Consider the following 15,759-nt stretch of genomic DNA (forward strand, 5'->3'; position numbering starts at 1 on the left):
ACGGTTAAACATGTTAATTGAAGCCTTTTTTAGAGTCCAGCGTGATGAAAAAGAAGATATTAGCACACATGTTGCGAAGTTGCAGAAACTGTTTGTAGATTTGAATGATGAATTGCTGAAACATGATGAAAATGTTTTATCCGAAAGAATGTTAAATGGTCGGATCTTATCAACTTTGGGTAAGGACTTTGATAATCTCAAAGATTTGTGGGACACGATACCATCAAAGAATCAAACTTTGAATTTATTGATTGAGAAATTGTGTGCCATTTTTTTATCATGTATATTTTTATGTACCCATGACTGGGTACTTCAGTAATGGCCTGTATGCACTTGATATACGTGTTATGAAACCGACCAATCCCATTCAAACGAACTTAGTAGAGTCAACAGATATGTTACAAGTGTATCATGAAAGATTTGTCATCAGCATAAGCAACACGTAAAGAAGGTCTTGAAGAAAATGAATATAGACATTGATAGGTGCAAAGAAAGCTTTTGCGATGGATGTGCAATTGGAAAAATGCATAGATTGCCATTTAAAACTAGGATCAATCGGCCACAAGTCACTGGTGAGCAGATCCATGCAGATGTGAATAAACCCATGTCTATAGAATCACTGGGAAAAGCACGTTATTACGTATGTTTTAAAGATGACTTTAGTAAGTTTCGAAAAGTTTTCTTTATGAAACACAAAAGTGAGGTATGTACCTTCTTAGAAAAATTTTTAAATGAAGCAAACAAAAATGGCCATGCAGTAAAGCAACTGAGATATGATGGAGGGAGAGAGTTTGACAATAGAAAGGTATCTCAACTTCTTGCGAGTAGAGGTATAGAGCATTGTATCACTCCACCCTATACACCTCAGCAGAATGGTGTTGCTGAAAGGGAAAACCGTACCATTGTAGAGTGTGCTCGTTCCATGTTAAACCCATGCAAGTTACCCAAAGCGTTGTGGGCAGAAGCATGTAATACTGCAGTGTATCTTCTGAATCGCACAGCAAAGTCATCAATTGAGAATAAAAGTCCCTATGAATTGAAAAGTCTCTATGGAAAGCCAGTTGGGAGTTTGAAACATTTAAGAATATTTGGCACTGAATGTTATGTTCACGTAAACAAAAATTTTCGCAGTAAATTTGATGACAAGGCGATACATGGTTATTTAGTTGGTTACGTGAATGACAGGGATGGTTTTAGAATATGGATTCCATCTGAAAGAAGAATCGTATCGAGCCACGACGTACGATTTAAACCTGAGGTTACATGTAATTTGCGAATTTTTGAAGTTAAAGCCGAATCAGTGAACCAGAATCAGTCGGAATGTTTTGGTGTACATGAAAACTCCGAAGAAGTGAAAACTGGTATGAATGAAATTGTGCAATCTGAGAATATGGAAAGTGCAGAAAGTGCAAGTGAAAATCAAGAAGTGAATAGAGAAGAAAGAAGCGATGATGGTGTTCAAGAATCTAAGCGTTGCAATATGCGTGTTAGAAAGAAACCAAAATTGTTTGGCTTATCTACTTTTCACGTTGACGGAGAGTGTTACAATATACAACGTTAAAAGTAGATGTTGCTCTATAGTTGTACATACTCTACGTATTTGACAGTATTGATAACACAGGTTTACAAAAAAAATATTTTTTAAAATTGTTTGGAATTTGATAACTGATTTTTATGTATTTTTCAGCGCTGATTGCAAAAATGCAATCCATTTTTTTTCTATCACGTAAGGTTTTCTCACAAAAAAGGAATTACTTTTTGGTATAATAACAAAATTTTAGCAATTTTTCAAATTTTTTCTTAAGTTAAAGGATTTTATTTCATGTATAATACATGTTATAAACTACATATCCAGTACACTTACATTTCTCTTTAAGCTCATAAGTCCTTATAGTAACGCTTTTGCTTTCCGTCGAAGCTTCTTTTATTGCTATTCCGGCTGTGTACTCGTTGAGGGTCATCTCGTTTTAGCATCCAGCAGTAGTCCGCTATCATGTTGACGTTCCATCTTCCTTGATACCTTCTTTCCATTTCCTTGATATCTTGGTGGAATCTTTCACCCTGCTCTTCACTTACATCACCAAGGTTTGCAGGGAAGTAGTCTAGATGTGAATGGAGGAAATGAACTTTAATGCTCATGTTACATCCCAGCTTCTTAAAGTTGTCGAGCATGTCTGCGACGATTGTCTTGTAGTTAGGATCTTTTTTGTTTCCTAGGAAACCGGTAACAACTAGTTTAAAAGATGTCCATGCTGCTTTTTCGTTTGTTTCCATTTTGTCCATAAAATTGGGATCTCTCATCAGTTTTCTAATGTCTGGTCCGACAAAGACTCCTTCCTTTAGTTTTGCCTCGGATAAACCAGGAAACTGTCCACAAAGATACTTGAAACACTCCCCTTCTTTTGGCAACGCCTTTACAAATTGTTTCATTAACCCCAACTTAATGTGGAGTGGTGGTAGTAATACCATTTTGGGATCCACAAGGCTTTTCCTCTCAACATTTTTAACCCCCACCTGTAAGGTTTTTCTCAAGGGCCAAACTTTTTTAATGTAGTGTTGCTTTCTGTCTCTACTGTCCCATTCACAGAGAAAGCAAGGGAACTTTGTATAACCACTTTGTTGACTAAGCAGCATTGAGATCACTTTCAAATCACCACATAGTGTCCATTTATGGTCTGAATAGCAGAGTTTGTTTAAAACCAGTTCGAGGTTTTCATAACATTCTTTCAAGTGAACAGAATGTCCAACTGGCATAGAAGCATACTTATTGCCATTGTGTAGAAGCACTGCTTTAAGGCTTCTTTTTGAAGAATCTATAAAAAGTCTCCACTCATCAGGAGCATATTCTATTTTGAAACGTGCCATAAGTCCAGGAAGATCACTGCAATCACCTTCTTGAGAGAAAAAAGATACAAACTTCTTTTCCCTGGAACGATACCAAGAAAAGGACGTACCCGGAGCCAACATATTTTTATCTTTTAATCTAGACCCTAAAAGTTCTGCCGAGTCTTTAGGAAGACCTAGGTCTCTAACTAAATCATTCAGTTCAGATTGTGAGAATGGAACGGGATCGGTTGTGCCAGGATCGTAGCCATCACTGTCTTCTTCACTTTCACCTAGCTGAGCCAATGGCTCGTGGTCATCTAAAATACCATCCAAAGAAACTGGAGGAGAGGGTATTGGTACTTCAGGTCCATGAGGAACAGGGCGAATGGCTGATTTGATGTTAGGGTAAGAAATATCCTTTTTGTTTTTCAAATTGAAACCTTGAACATTGCAAGAACAAAAATAGCAGTCATCACTATGGTTTTTGGGCTCCCTCCAAACCATTGGTATTCCAAAACGAAATGACTGCTTTTTACCTTGAAACCATTGTCTCAGTTCTTCAACATACACTGAACAAACTTTGTGTGGGGCCCAAGACTTGTCTTGATCACCCAACTTTATACCAAAATAGGCAAAATATACCTTTTCAACAAAATCGGAAATGTTTCTTTGTTGCTTTTTACTGTATAGTTACCACAAATGTAGCAGAAGCAATCTGGTGAGTTGATACATCCTCTGATAGCCATTTTTCATAAAACAACTTCACACCACAAGAAAACAATCTGTTTAGGCTGATGCCTTGAATTATGTTCTTTGTAGTTCGATAAAAAATCACTGAAAGTTATTTGATTCACACTTTATTGCCAACTATCCGTGTGTCACGAGATATCATTTAATACTACTCTCACAATCACTACTTCAAATCATTAGTAACCACAGCACGTGAACAGCACAGAGTGAAGAGATACTGTGAACTGAAGAACAGGTAGCAGAAGCTCACTGCTTGGTGATGGGGAGGGGGATGGGCACTGTGGCAGACAGGCACTGACATAAAAGATGCTCAGTGAGTCAGTAAGTGGATGGCGAGGGAGGGGAGGCAATGGACAAGTACCGACATGAAAATAATGCTGGTTTCTCCTAATCAACTCTTTATTTTACATAAAACTTTACATACGTATAGTAAAAAAAAGCAGCTAAGTAACTGAAAATAACTTAAAGTATTTTTTTTATACTTATTAAAAGTACTAGGGGCTTAATAAACAGTTCATAAAGATCCAAAAAACAAAAATTCAAACTCACTAGAGTACGGAACTATGTATAAAAATATCGAAAAAAAGCTAAAAATAGACAAGCAGTTTGTGGAATAACTGTACGTGATGGAATTTTTTCACTATTTTTCCCGAAATTAGCGTTGAAAATACTATAAAAATCACTTATTCAATTTTAAACAATTTTTATGTCGCAGACCTGTGTAATAGAAGTAATGTAATGTTAGAAAACTATAAAATATAATGTCAGTTATGTTCAAGTAAAAAGTTGCCTATTGTCCTGTAATTGAATAAATTTATAATCGTTGATGGTCATTTAGTTAGCTAGTTAGCTCACCTAACCCATTTTATAACAGAGGAATTAGACAGGGAGACAGGTTATCTCCCAAACTCTTTACGGCAGTACTTGAACATGCTTTCAAACAATTGGAGTGGGACGCCAAAGGAATACATGTCGATGACAAAAGGCTCTCCCACCTACGATTCTCAGATGGCATAGTTCTTATAACAGACAATTTAAAAGTGATTTGAAGTATGCTTACTCAGTTAGATGCCGCCTGTAAGAAAGTTGGTATAAACATAAATTTTGGAAAGACACAATACATGACAAACCTGGTCCCCAGCGAAAATCCATGTCGACTTCAACGAAATAGCATTTGTCCATAAATATAAATACGTAGGACATGAAATCCAAATTGCTGAACTACAAAGAAGAATCACCTTAGCATGGGCCGCATATAGAGCATATGCTCTATCAGACAGCTTCAAGAGCAACATACCAAATTATCTGAAAAAGAAGACGTTTGACCAATGTGTGCTTTCAGTCATGACTTACGGCCACGAAACACCCTCGTTAACCCAGGCCACAGCAACCAAATTTAGAGGGCCCAAAGAAGAATGGAACGGTCACTACTTGGACTGACTCTCAGAGACAGGATTAGAAACGAGGAAATCAGAAGAAGGACAGGCGTCACAAATGTCATAGAGCGAATAGCATGGCTGAAGTGGAATTGGGAACTTGCACATTTTTTTATTACATAATAATGTTCAGTTTTGTATAAAAATGAGATTTCCAAAATTTCACGCTTCAAAAACTCATAATAACTTAGAAGTACAAATTTAAAATCTTCTGTACCTTAAAATAGTTCAAACGACCCGTGACGTCACAGAGTTTAACTATTGTGGTTCCGTTTATGGTTATATTTACGTATATTCTTCTTCTTTAGTTTATTGGCCTCCACCTACTTGGGTATTTGGCCAGCTCGTCGTCGGGGAATAAAGGAAAAATATTTATATCCTAATGACATTTATCATATGTCGTTGTAATAATATATACCAGTTTGTTGAGATTGGAGTTTGATACAGTTTTTGAATGAAAGGACCGAAGGTTTACTATTGAAATTAAAACCTATTGAAATTATATTGAAATTAAAATTATATTGAAATTACTATTGAAATTAAAAATTTCACGCTTCAAAAACTCATAATAACTTAGAAGTACAAATTTAAAATCTTTATTATTAATATTATTATTAATTAAGCGTCGAAACGTTAATAAAAATCATTTTTTAATAATATTGTGGCTTATTGACCATTATAAATAGTTAGAAATTAAAACCATTTTGTAAAAGTACAAATTTTCTATGAATAGTTCAAACGATCAAAAACACATTTAACGTGACATAACTGTATTTTCTACTGACGTTTATAATGTCTAATTTGAAATTATATATACAATTGGTGTAGAATGTAAACATACAACCCCGTGACGTCACGACGCATTTTGGGATGGTTGGTATAAGTTGAATTTTTAGTCGTCTTTAGGGGCCAAACGAAAGACAAACAAAACTTTTTTATCTTTGATACAGGTTCTAAATTATGTTCTGTTGTGATTTATACCATTTTTTTTTAATTTAAAATTTTATGCAAGTTCTCTATTGGGTGGGCCATGTAGCCAGAATGAAGAACTAGAGATTGGATGCAAAAGTCGGAATGATGATGATGCTGTACAGAGTTACTTTACTTACTCTTTTTGTGACTTGAGCTTAGCATAATTCTTCTCCGATATAATATCATCAGATACAAACGTCCAGTCATCTAAATACCCATTATCTTCAACAGGTTCCAATTTTGGCTCCATGCACCCCCTGATCCACGACACGTTTTTGGTATTCGCACTTGCTTTCGTTCGATATTTCTCTACCACTTTTATCCAAAGTCTTCTGTGCCTAATTTTCGCTTTAAAATTTTCTTTGCGCATCAAATCCGATAGAACTTTCGAAATGTGCTGAAATTGATCCGATTCCTTAGAAATGTCCTTTGGTTGATGGTTGGTAATCACATTGTTTTCTAACGCGTTTGTCGGTGGTTCTGAAACAAATTGTACATGGAATAATTGATTATGATCAGGTAAACGTTCAAACATGTTTATGTTCATTAGTACGCGCTATACTCCGTTAAGGCTTTGAAAAAAAGATCTTTCCATACCAAACATGTAAACTTGTTGCTTAAATATTATAACTTGTTTATCCCAAGGGGTCAAATGTAGAAGGCTATAACTTTTTGAAAAAAAAATCGTAGAGAGTTAATACAAGATCCACTCTCATTCTATAGACTTATATTTTCATATTCTCATGTAAATAAATGCGTAAAACATTTTTCAACCTCTTATTTCGGGTTTGAAAATAAGGGGACAAATTTCGTTATAAACATTTAGAACTGAAGCCACCCCTGTACATCCTATGAGTTTCTAAATTGCAGATTATTGTTGCTGAAGACAAATTGAAGATTCAAAACCAAATAAAAATTTTCTACAACCAACTGAAGCCGAGATAATTGTTTTTGTTTTTTTTTTTAAATCATAGTGACTTTATTTATAACAATTAAGGAATTATTTCACAGCCATTGACTAAAGAAAGACCTATATTATCTTAAAATAGAAATTATTTTAAATGAAAATTACATTTAATTATTAAAAATGATTTTTAAAGTGTAGTGGAGATTTATTATTCTGTACGAAAATGATTTATTGTGTCGGTTGCCCTTAGCAACTTATAGTACATTAAATCACGGTTTTTGCTCAAAATTTTAAAACACCGCTTGGATTGACTTGAAATTTGGCAAACACATAGATAACATGTCAAAGAATAAAAATGTATTGGGACTCTGGGTGCTTTTGCCCTGGGGGTGACCTTCACCCCTTAAAAGGGGTGAAAAAAATATACGTTCAAAATAAGTTAAGAAATAGATAAAACGTCTAATTCTAAGCAACTTTTGTTCTACAACATTTTCTCATTAAGGTAATACTTTTCGAGTTATTTCCGAGCAAATACGTTCGTTTTTCAACAAGAAAAAAACACGTTTTTAAGCGGTTTTTGGGAAATAACTCAAAAAGTAAGTACTTTATTGAAAAACACATTCCTAGAAAAAATATAGCTCATTAAAAATAAAAAAAATGGTGTCTGTATGAACTCACTAGACCCAGCAGAAGCAAAGTTCCAGCTAATGAAAAATAGTGGTCGTTAAACCATTAACTTTGGATCTTTTGATCACTGAGTGTGTTTCAAAGATCTACATCTAATGAACAATAGGTTCATAACCGTCAAATTTCAAAGTGAATATTTCAACGTGAAATGACCAAAAAATGATGCACTTTTTGGAGAACACTCAATAAAACTTTTTTAAGTTTCTAGTATCAAAAGTAAGCAAGTTACGCTCAAAATAAAGTTGACATCTTTTTTTTATCAAAAAAACTCGGGAAAGTCATCCCTTAATGGACCATGATAGTCGTGACGTCAAAACGTCAAAAAAAGTTTTCCAAACACGTTGTGTCTAGGTACACGCTAAAATGTACGCAAATAAAAAAGTTAAACTTCATCAAGCTAGTGACTATTTAGCGTGGGCAGTGACTGTATATTTTGATACACGCTATTTTGATATGTTTAGTGTTTGTTTGAAAGAAAAATATTTGTTATGACGTTTAATCCTACCTAACTTTTTTATTTGCGTACACGTTAGCGTATACCTAGACACAACGTGTTTGGAAAAAATTTGACGTTTTGACGTCACACTATCACGGTCCATTACCATGTTAAATCAAATTAATCGTAACCGCTTCACAAGTTACTTTGCTTATGTATTATTTATATGATCTGTAAGTATCATCGGTTCAAAGGGCTTATTTGAAAAAATGGTTTTAAAGTTAATCTGTTTTAATTTTTAATTTTGAAAAAATGTTTTATTTTTCAAAATAACTTAAAATTTATTAGTGTGACCAAAAATCACAAAGAGTAACAAAATGTAGTTTTTGCTTTTCTGAGTATTTGGGATTTTTTGTTTTTTTTTGTAAGGCAAAAATTGGTTAAGATATGGCTGTTCCAAATTTGCATACACTCGTGATTATTGACTAGTTCAAGTCCTTTCAACTACAGTCCCTTCAAAAATAAGCACTTCGAACCAATGAAACTTGCAGACATAAACGACACATATACAAGCAAAACAACTTATGAATTAAAAAGGATGAATTTCATTTTTGATGCTAATTAGGGGGTGACTTTCCCGAGTTTTTTTGACCAAAAAAAAGAGACCAACTTTGTTTTGAGCGTAACATGCTTACTATTGATGGTTCAAACTTTTTTAAAAAACAAATAGGCACACATATTTTTTTAAACACTTTAAAAAAGTTGTAATGAGTGTTCTCCAAAAAGTGCATCATTTTTTGGGTATTTCACTTCGAAATTTGACGGATATGAACTTTGTCATTAGCTAGAACTTTGCTTCTGCTGGGTCTAGTGAGTTCATACATACACCATTTTTTAATTTTTAATGGGCTATATTTTTGCTAAGAATGTTTTTTTCAATAAGATACTTACTTTTTGAGTTATTTTCCAAAAACCGCCTAAAAACGGGTTTTTTCTTGTTGACAAATGAACGTATTTACTCGGAAATAACTCGAAAAGCATTAACTAAATGAGAAAATGTTGTAGAAGAAAAGTTGCTTACAATTAGACGTTTTATCCATTTCCCAACTTATTTGAACGTGTATTTTTTCACCCCTTCTAAGGGGTGAAGGTCACCCCCAGGGCAAATGCACAGAGAGGCTTAACACAATTTTTATTCTTTGACATGTTTTCTATGTGTTTGTTAAATTTCAAGTCAATCCAAGCGGTGCTTTAAAATTTGGAGCAAAAACCGTGATTCAATGTACTTTAAGTTGCTAACCGTTGCTAAGGGCAACCGACACAATAAATCACATTCGTACAGAAAAATAAATCTCCACTAGACTTTAAAAATCATTTTTAATAATTAAATGTAATTTTCGTTTAAAGTAATTTTTATTTTAAGACAATATAAGTCTTTCTTTAGTTGATGACTGTGAAATAATTTCTTAATTATTATAAATAAAGTCACTACGATTTAAGAAAACAAAAGCAATTATCTCGGCTTCAATTGGTCGTAGAAAATTTTTATTTTGTTTTGAATCTTTATTTTGTCTTCAAAAACAATAATCTGCAAGTTAGAAACTCATAGAATATACAGGGGCGGCTTCGGTTCTAAATGTTTATAACGAAATTTGCCCCCTTATTTTCAAACCCGAAATAAGGGGTTGAAAAATGTTGTACGCATTTATTTACATCAGTATATGAAAATATAAGCCTTTAGAAAAAGAGTGGATCTTGGATTAACTCTCTACGATTTTTTATAATTTTTTTTTGTTTGGTATTGAAAGATCTTCATTTTAAAGCCTTGAAAAATAAATAAAAGTTATAAAACGGCCATTTTGGACCTTTCACAGGCTGTTTTGCAATAACGTATTAACAAAATTAAACTTGTTATAGCTCAAATTGTAGGTTTTTTAATTTACTACAATTTTCTATTTAAAAGTTTTTCTCTAAAATGAATAGCGTAAGCTGCAACATTAAAAATCTTTAAAAATTGCAAATTTAACAAATGAAAAACGTCATGAATAAAAAAGCTCCTGAAATTTTTGGTAACATTTTAGTATAAGTTATTCCTGCCATCGTCCTTTACAACACCTGATAGGTTTCAAAAGTTCCTGAATTATATCACGTTTTTTCACCTACAGCCTGGGGTAGAAGATCAGCAAGGAGATCTAGACAAGAACACATAAGAAACGACGACATTAGACAACAAATGGAAATAGAAAGAACAATCATAGATGACATCGAAAGACAACAGCTAATGTGGTACGGACACGTAAGACGAATGGAGGAAAGGAGAATCCCCAAAAAAGTGTTAGAATGAACCCCCACAGAAAAACGAAAACGAGGAAGACCAGCTGCTACATGGATAAAGGCGATGTCGGAAAGAAATTTAAGAGGAACGGAATGGCGTAGAACGCTATAAAACCGATATTATGGGTGGAGAAAGGCAGAAAGACTATATAGTGTACGAAGGTTGAACCTTTCAAAATGGACACAAGTCCGGTTTTATTTTTTTTTCTGGTATATCAAGGGGTGCTTATTATAAGACTAACTTTTTCTGAAAAAATTTCGCCCCAGAACCCCCTTTTCACCCCTTTAAAGGGGGTAATTTGTGGTTTTTGCGGAACGTAGTCCTTCCTATACCTTTTATAAAAAATTTCTTTTATAAAAATATGAAGAGGACTATACAGGGTGCGGCAAAAGTCAGTTCCCGCTATGTAGTTTCGTGCATAAGCGCTATAAGTACATGCTAACAATCGGCCTCGCATAACAGCTAGGTGTCCCCTACTGTTTGTAGGGTTAACCTTGAGTTTCGTTCATCTCCCTGTCACGTGTTGCTGTTCGTTGTGTGTGTCGGTGCGTTGTTAGTAACGAGTTAAACATGCAGGCGGGCGGCAAGTACACGAAATAAGAACGCGTTTTTCTTTTGCCATTTCTTTTTATGGGGTCTGCTGAAGAATAGTGTGTATGCTAAGCGACCGCAAACTCTCCCACAGTTGAAGACAAAATTATTGAGGAAGAATTTGAACACCTCCGTCAGAACAAGGCAATCCTCAACCGAACATGCCGTAGCGTTGCGAGTCGTTGTGAACGTTGTATCGAGGAAGATGGACACCAGTTCGAACATATATCTTAGATTTTTATATGCACCTTTGTAACCCAAATTTACGACTTAATTAAACGTTTTGCATTTTCATTTTCCGATATTTTTCGATTGTGCAAATCGGGGAACTGACTTTTGCCGCACCCTGTATTTTCTACGATTTATTTCCAACAGCATATGTCTATCATCCACCGTTTAGCGGGGGTGGTACCCCAAAGTTGACAAGTTTTTAAAAAAGATGTTTTAAAAAAATATATATTTTTCCCTAACTGTAACGGAAATTAAGAAGAAATCCTACTGCAATTATTCACAAATAATTAATTGATTTTTTGGTATAGGTTTCACTTAAGGGTAGTTGCCCCTTTTTTTAATTACAGGGTGTTACATTTTAAAAAACCCCTTTTTATACCATCTGAACCATTTATGATAGAGTAAAAAGACTTTCAGCGATTACCCATGTACTGGTGCTTTTTACAAATTTGTATAATGCACCCCCATTTTTTTCCCGGAACCACCCCAAAAAAAAGAAAAATTAATAAATAAAGTGATTTTCTTGGAATCCTTCACACAGAATGCCCTTTATTAATATGCTTCATATATCATTTTGTGCTCGATATTATTGCCCATGCATGGACACCAAAAGCGATTTCCTAGTGAAACCGCTGTAGCAAAAAAAAAAAAAATAAATAAAATGGGGGGTTGAAAATTTTTTTTTGTTTTTTGCTTTTTGATCCATATGGGCAGATGCTTCATCAATAGTGCTTTTCAAAAATATATATGGTTATTGCAACATCCCTGCGGAAACCACCCCTATCCTTGAAAATATACTGCAGAAACCACCCCTATCCCTTGGCGAGCATGTTTTTACGATTTTCTCATTACCTATGCATTCTTTTTAAACAAAACTTATACAAGGTTAAAGACCACTATTTACTCTAAAAATTAGGCCCTACTAATTTTTTTCGTATAAGCAACCGTTACGGCACAGTGGCGCTGTAAACCTCATATATATGCTTTGGCGGGCTCCAATTTTTGTTTTTTTTTTCGTCATATGTTCGTTTTGTTGATAAGTACTTATGTAAAATAAAACAACACAGTGTAACCTACAAATTATGACTTATGCACATTTTACAATCTTTGCGCCCCAAAATCAATTTTTGCATATTTTCGCCACCTACACGCATTTTATTGCCCCTTAATGCTACCTTAATAGCACAATAATCACCCTTAAGTGGTCGCTAAGCAGTGGCGGATCCAGGGAGGGGTGATGGGGGCGATCACCCCCCCTCTCAAACCAAGTGATATTATATTTAAAGATTATAAAAGTATTCATTTATTTTTATAGAAATTTAACCAATTGGCACCCATGCTGGATCCGCCACTGTCGCTAAAGCATAAAAAGTACGCCATTTTTATAAAAATAATAATATAATATAAGTATTTCTATAAAAATAAATGAATATTTTTATAATCTTTAAATATAATATCACTTGGTTTAAGAGAAGGGGGGGTGATCACCCCCATCACCCCTTCCTGGATCCGCCAGTGCTTGGGGACCACTTAAGGGTGAATATTGTGCTACTAAGGTAGCATTAATGCAATAAACTGCGTGTAGGTGGCGGAAATATGCAAAAATTGATTTTGGGCCACCACTGTGGCTTTGGGGTGCAAAGATTGTAAAATGTGCATAAGTCATAACTTGTAGGTTACACTGTGTTGTTTTATTTTGCATAAGTACTTTATCAATAAAACGAACAGATGACGAAAAAGAAAACAAAAACTGGAGCCCGCCAAAGCATATATGAGATTTACGGCGCTACTGTGCCGTAACGGTTGCTTATACGAAAAAAATGAATAAGACCTAATTTTTAGAGTAAATAGTGGTCTTTAACCTTGTATAAGTTTTGTTTAAAAAGAATGCATAGGTAATGAGAAAATCGTAAAAACATCCTCGCCAAGGGATAGGGGTAGTTTCTGCAGTATATTTTCAAGTATAGGGGTGGTTTCCGCAGGGATGTTGCAATAATCATATATATTTTTGAAAATCACCATTGATGAAGCATATGCCTATATGGATCAAAAGGCAAAAAACAAAAAAAAATTTCAACCCCCCATTTTATTTATTTTTTTGGCTACAGGGGTTGCACTAGGAAATTGCTTTTGGTGTCCATGCATGGTTAATAATATCGAGCACAAAATGATATATGAAGCATATTAATAAAGGGCATTGTGTATGAAGGATTCCAAGAAAATCACGTTATTTATTAATTCTTCTTTTTTTGGGGTGGCTCCGGGGAAAAAATGGGGGTGCATTATACAAATTTGTAAATAGCACCAGCATATGGGTAATCGCTGAAAGTCTTTTTACTCTAGCATAAACGGTTCAGATGGTATAAAAAGGGGTTTTTTAAAATGTAACACCCTGTAAATAAAAAAAGGGTAACTACCCTTAACTCAAACCTATACCAAAAAATCAATCAATTATTTGTAAATAATTGCGGTAGGATTTCTTCTTAATTTCCTTAACAGTTAGGGAAAAATATATATTTTTTAAAAATATCCTTTTTAAAAACTTGTCAACTTTGGGGCGCCACCCCCGCTAAACGGTGGATGATAGACATATGCTGTTGGAAATATATCGTAGAAACTATAGTCCTCTTCATATTTCTATAAAAGAAATTTTTTGTATAAGGTACAGGAAGGCTACGTTCCGCAAAAACCACAGATTACCCCCTTTAAAGGGGCGAAAAGGGGGTTCCGGGGCAAATTTTTTTCAGAAAAAGTTAGTCTTATAATAAGTACGCCTTAATATACCAGAAAAAAAATTAAACCGGACTTGTGTCCATTTTGCAAGGTTCAACCTCTGTTTCCTACACTAATAGCTACTGACCGAAAGGCATGTAGGCGGCTGATTTCTCCACTTACCGCGAGACCGTAAGCAAAGAATACCTATAGCTACCAAGAACCGACAGGGACGATTCTTTTGTTGTTAGCATGTACTTAATTTTAGTATCGAGTTGCCAAGAGGGCACACGAGTACACTGAGAAAAGTCTCACACATTTCTGGCGTGTATCAATAAAATTTTAGTTGCACTGAGAAAAAAGTTGCATGCAGGGCCGGCTTTTGTTGACATTCTTAATATGGTGGAATTATTTTTGATTTACAAAAGGTTGCAAATACAACACAAAGTAATGGTGAGAATTATATTGATTAAAAACCATGGATAAAATACCTTTTTTATCCTGATTTTAGCATTAAAAGACCAATAATAAAATATATTATAGTGGCGTGGCATTCACTAATTATTCTTTTTGGCTTATATTGATACAACGATACAAAATATAATTTGTTGTTTTCACCAATTTTGAAAAAATGTGAACAAGTTGGTGAGAATTTGAACGACTTGGTGTGACCTAATAGGCTGTCTGTCCGTCCGACCGCGAATATAACTCCTTCCGTCACTATACCAGGTAGAATCACAAATGAGGTGTCAAATGAAAGCTTATAATCCATGGATGGTACTCAAGGTGAGAAATTTGACCTAGGACTTCCGGTTTTAGAAATGCGACCGGAAGTACTCTTTTAAAGTCACCGCAATAGCACAAGTGATATATTATTCGATATATACTTCTGGTTTCATGACTGTCTGTCCGTCCTACCGCGAATAGAACTCCTCAGTTACTAATACAGATAGAATGACAAATGATGTGTCGAAATGGTATTAAAGATGAGAAATTTGACATCGGACTTCGGTTTTAGAGTTACAACCATAAGTACTGTTTTAAAGTCACTAAAAATATGATATGAATGTAAATAAAGATGACTCAAAATTAGTAAAATCGTATATCAATCGACGCAAAGTTACACAAAGAGTTCAAATATCGACTTCCAGTTCTACTTTCGATTACTTTGGGTGAAAACCTAGAACCAATTACTTGCTTGTCGAGGTATTTCCTAATTCATTATATTTCGTTAAATAATCGAAAAATAACACAGCCGTTGTAACCGTCACGAAATCCAATTCTTTTTGGGTGACAAATGTTCGTGATCAACAACAAGAAACTGTATGTTAAAATCGAATGTCAATATTTTTAATTTTTATTGTCTTGGAAACCAACCAAAGATAAGTACATTCTTTAAAGTCGAATATCGGGGTAAATAAATAAAAAACCAATAAGTATTGTACTCTTTTATTTCTATAACTATAAAGATGTAATCGGTACGGTAAATTTAAAGTGGAATTAGAAAAAAAATTATTCTGTGTGTGTCTTTGTACTCACTCTCATATGATTCCAACAAAACTCGTGTCGCTATACGGCAGTATGATTACCATTATGTATACATAACAAACTTCTCTATCGATAAAGAATAGGGTATAACAAAATTGCTACATACCTTTCCTGATTTTCTGGGATTGAAATAGGCCTAAACCATCCCCTGTTCTTGTCTGGCAGCCACGAAATATACATGAAAACCCTCGTCGTTTCGCAGCCATTTCAACAGTAAATAAACCACTTAACTATGTACACACGCATAAATACTACACTAATAAACTAATACACTATACAGAAATAAAATAAAAACTAAACTTAAAACCTAGAAAATAAGTCTACAAAA

The 15,759-nt window shown here is 34.4% G+C and overlaps 1 protein-coding gene across 3 annotated transcripts in view; it reads right to left on the reverse strand.

The window, feature by feature from the left end:
- The window catches only part of LOC114326831 (PR domain zinc finger protein 15), a 53,612-nt gene that overhangs the window by 27,080 nt on the left and 10,773 nt on the right, over positions 1–15,759 (reverse strand). For all 3 annotated transcript variants that reach the window (XM_028275283.2, XM_028275282.2, XM_028275284.2), the window contains one exon: positions 6,122–6,464. In XM_028275283.2, coding sequence (XP_028131084.1) covers positions 6,122–6,464 — 343 coding nt within the window. The remainder of the gene's footprint in view (positions 1–6,121; positions 6,465–15,759) is intronic.

This window comes from Diabrotica virgifera, chromosome 3 (genome assembly GCF_917563875.1).
Source record: "Diabrotica virgifera virgifera chromosome 3, PGI_DIABVI_V3a".
Classification (NCBI taxonomy): domain Eukaryota; kingdom Metazoa; phylum Arthropoda; class Insecta; order Coleoptera; family Chrysomelidae; genus Diabrotica; species Diabrotica virgifera.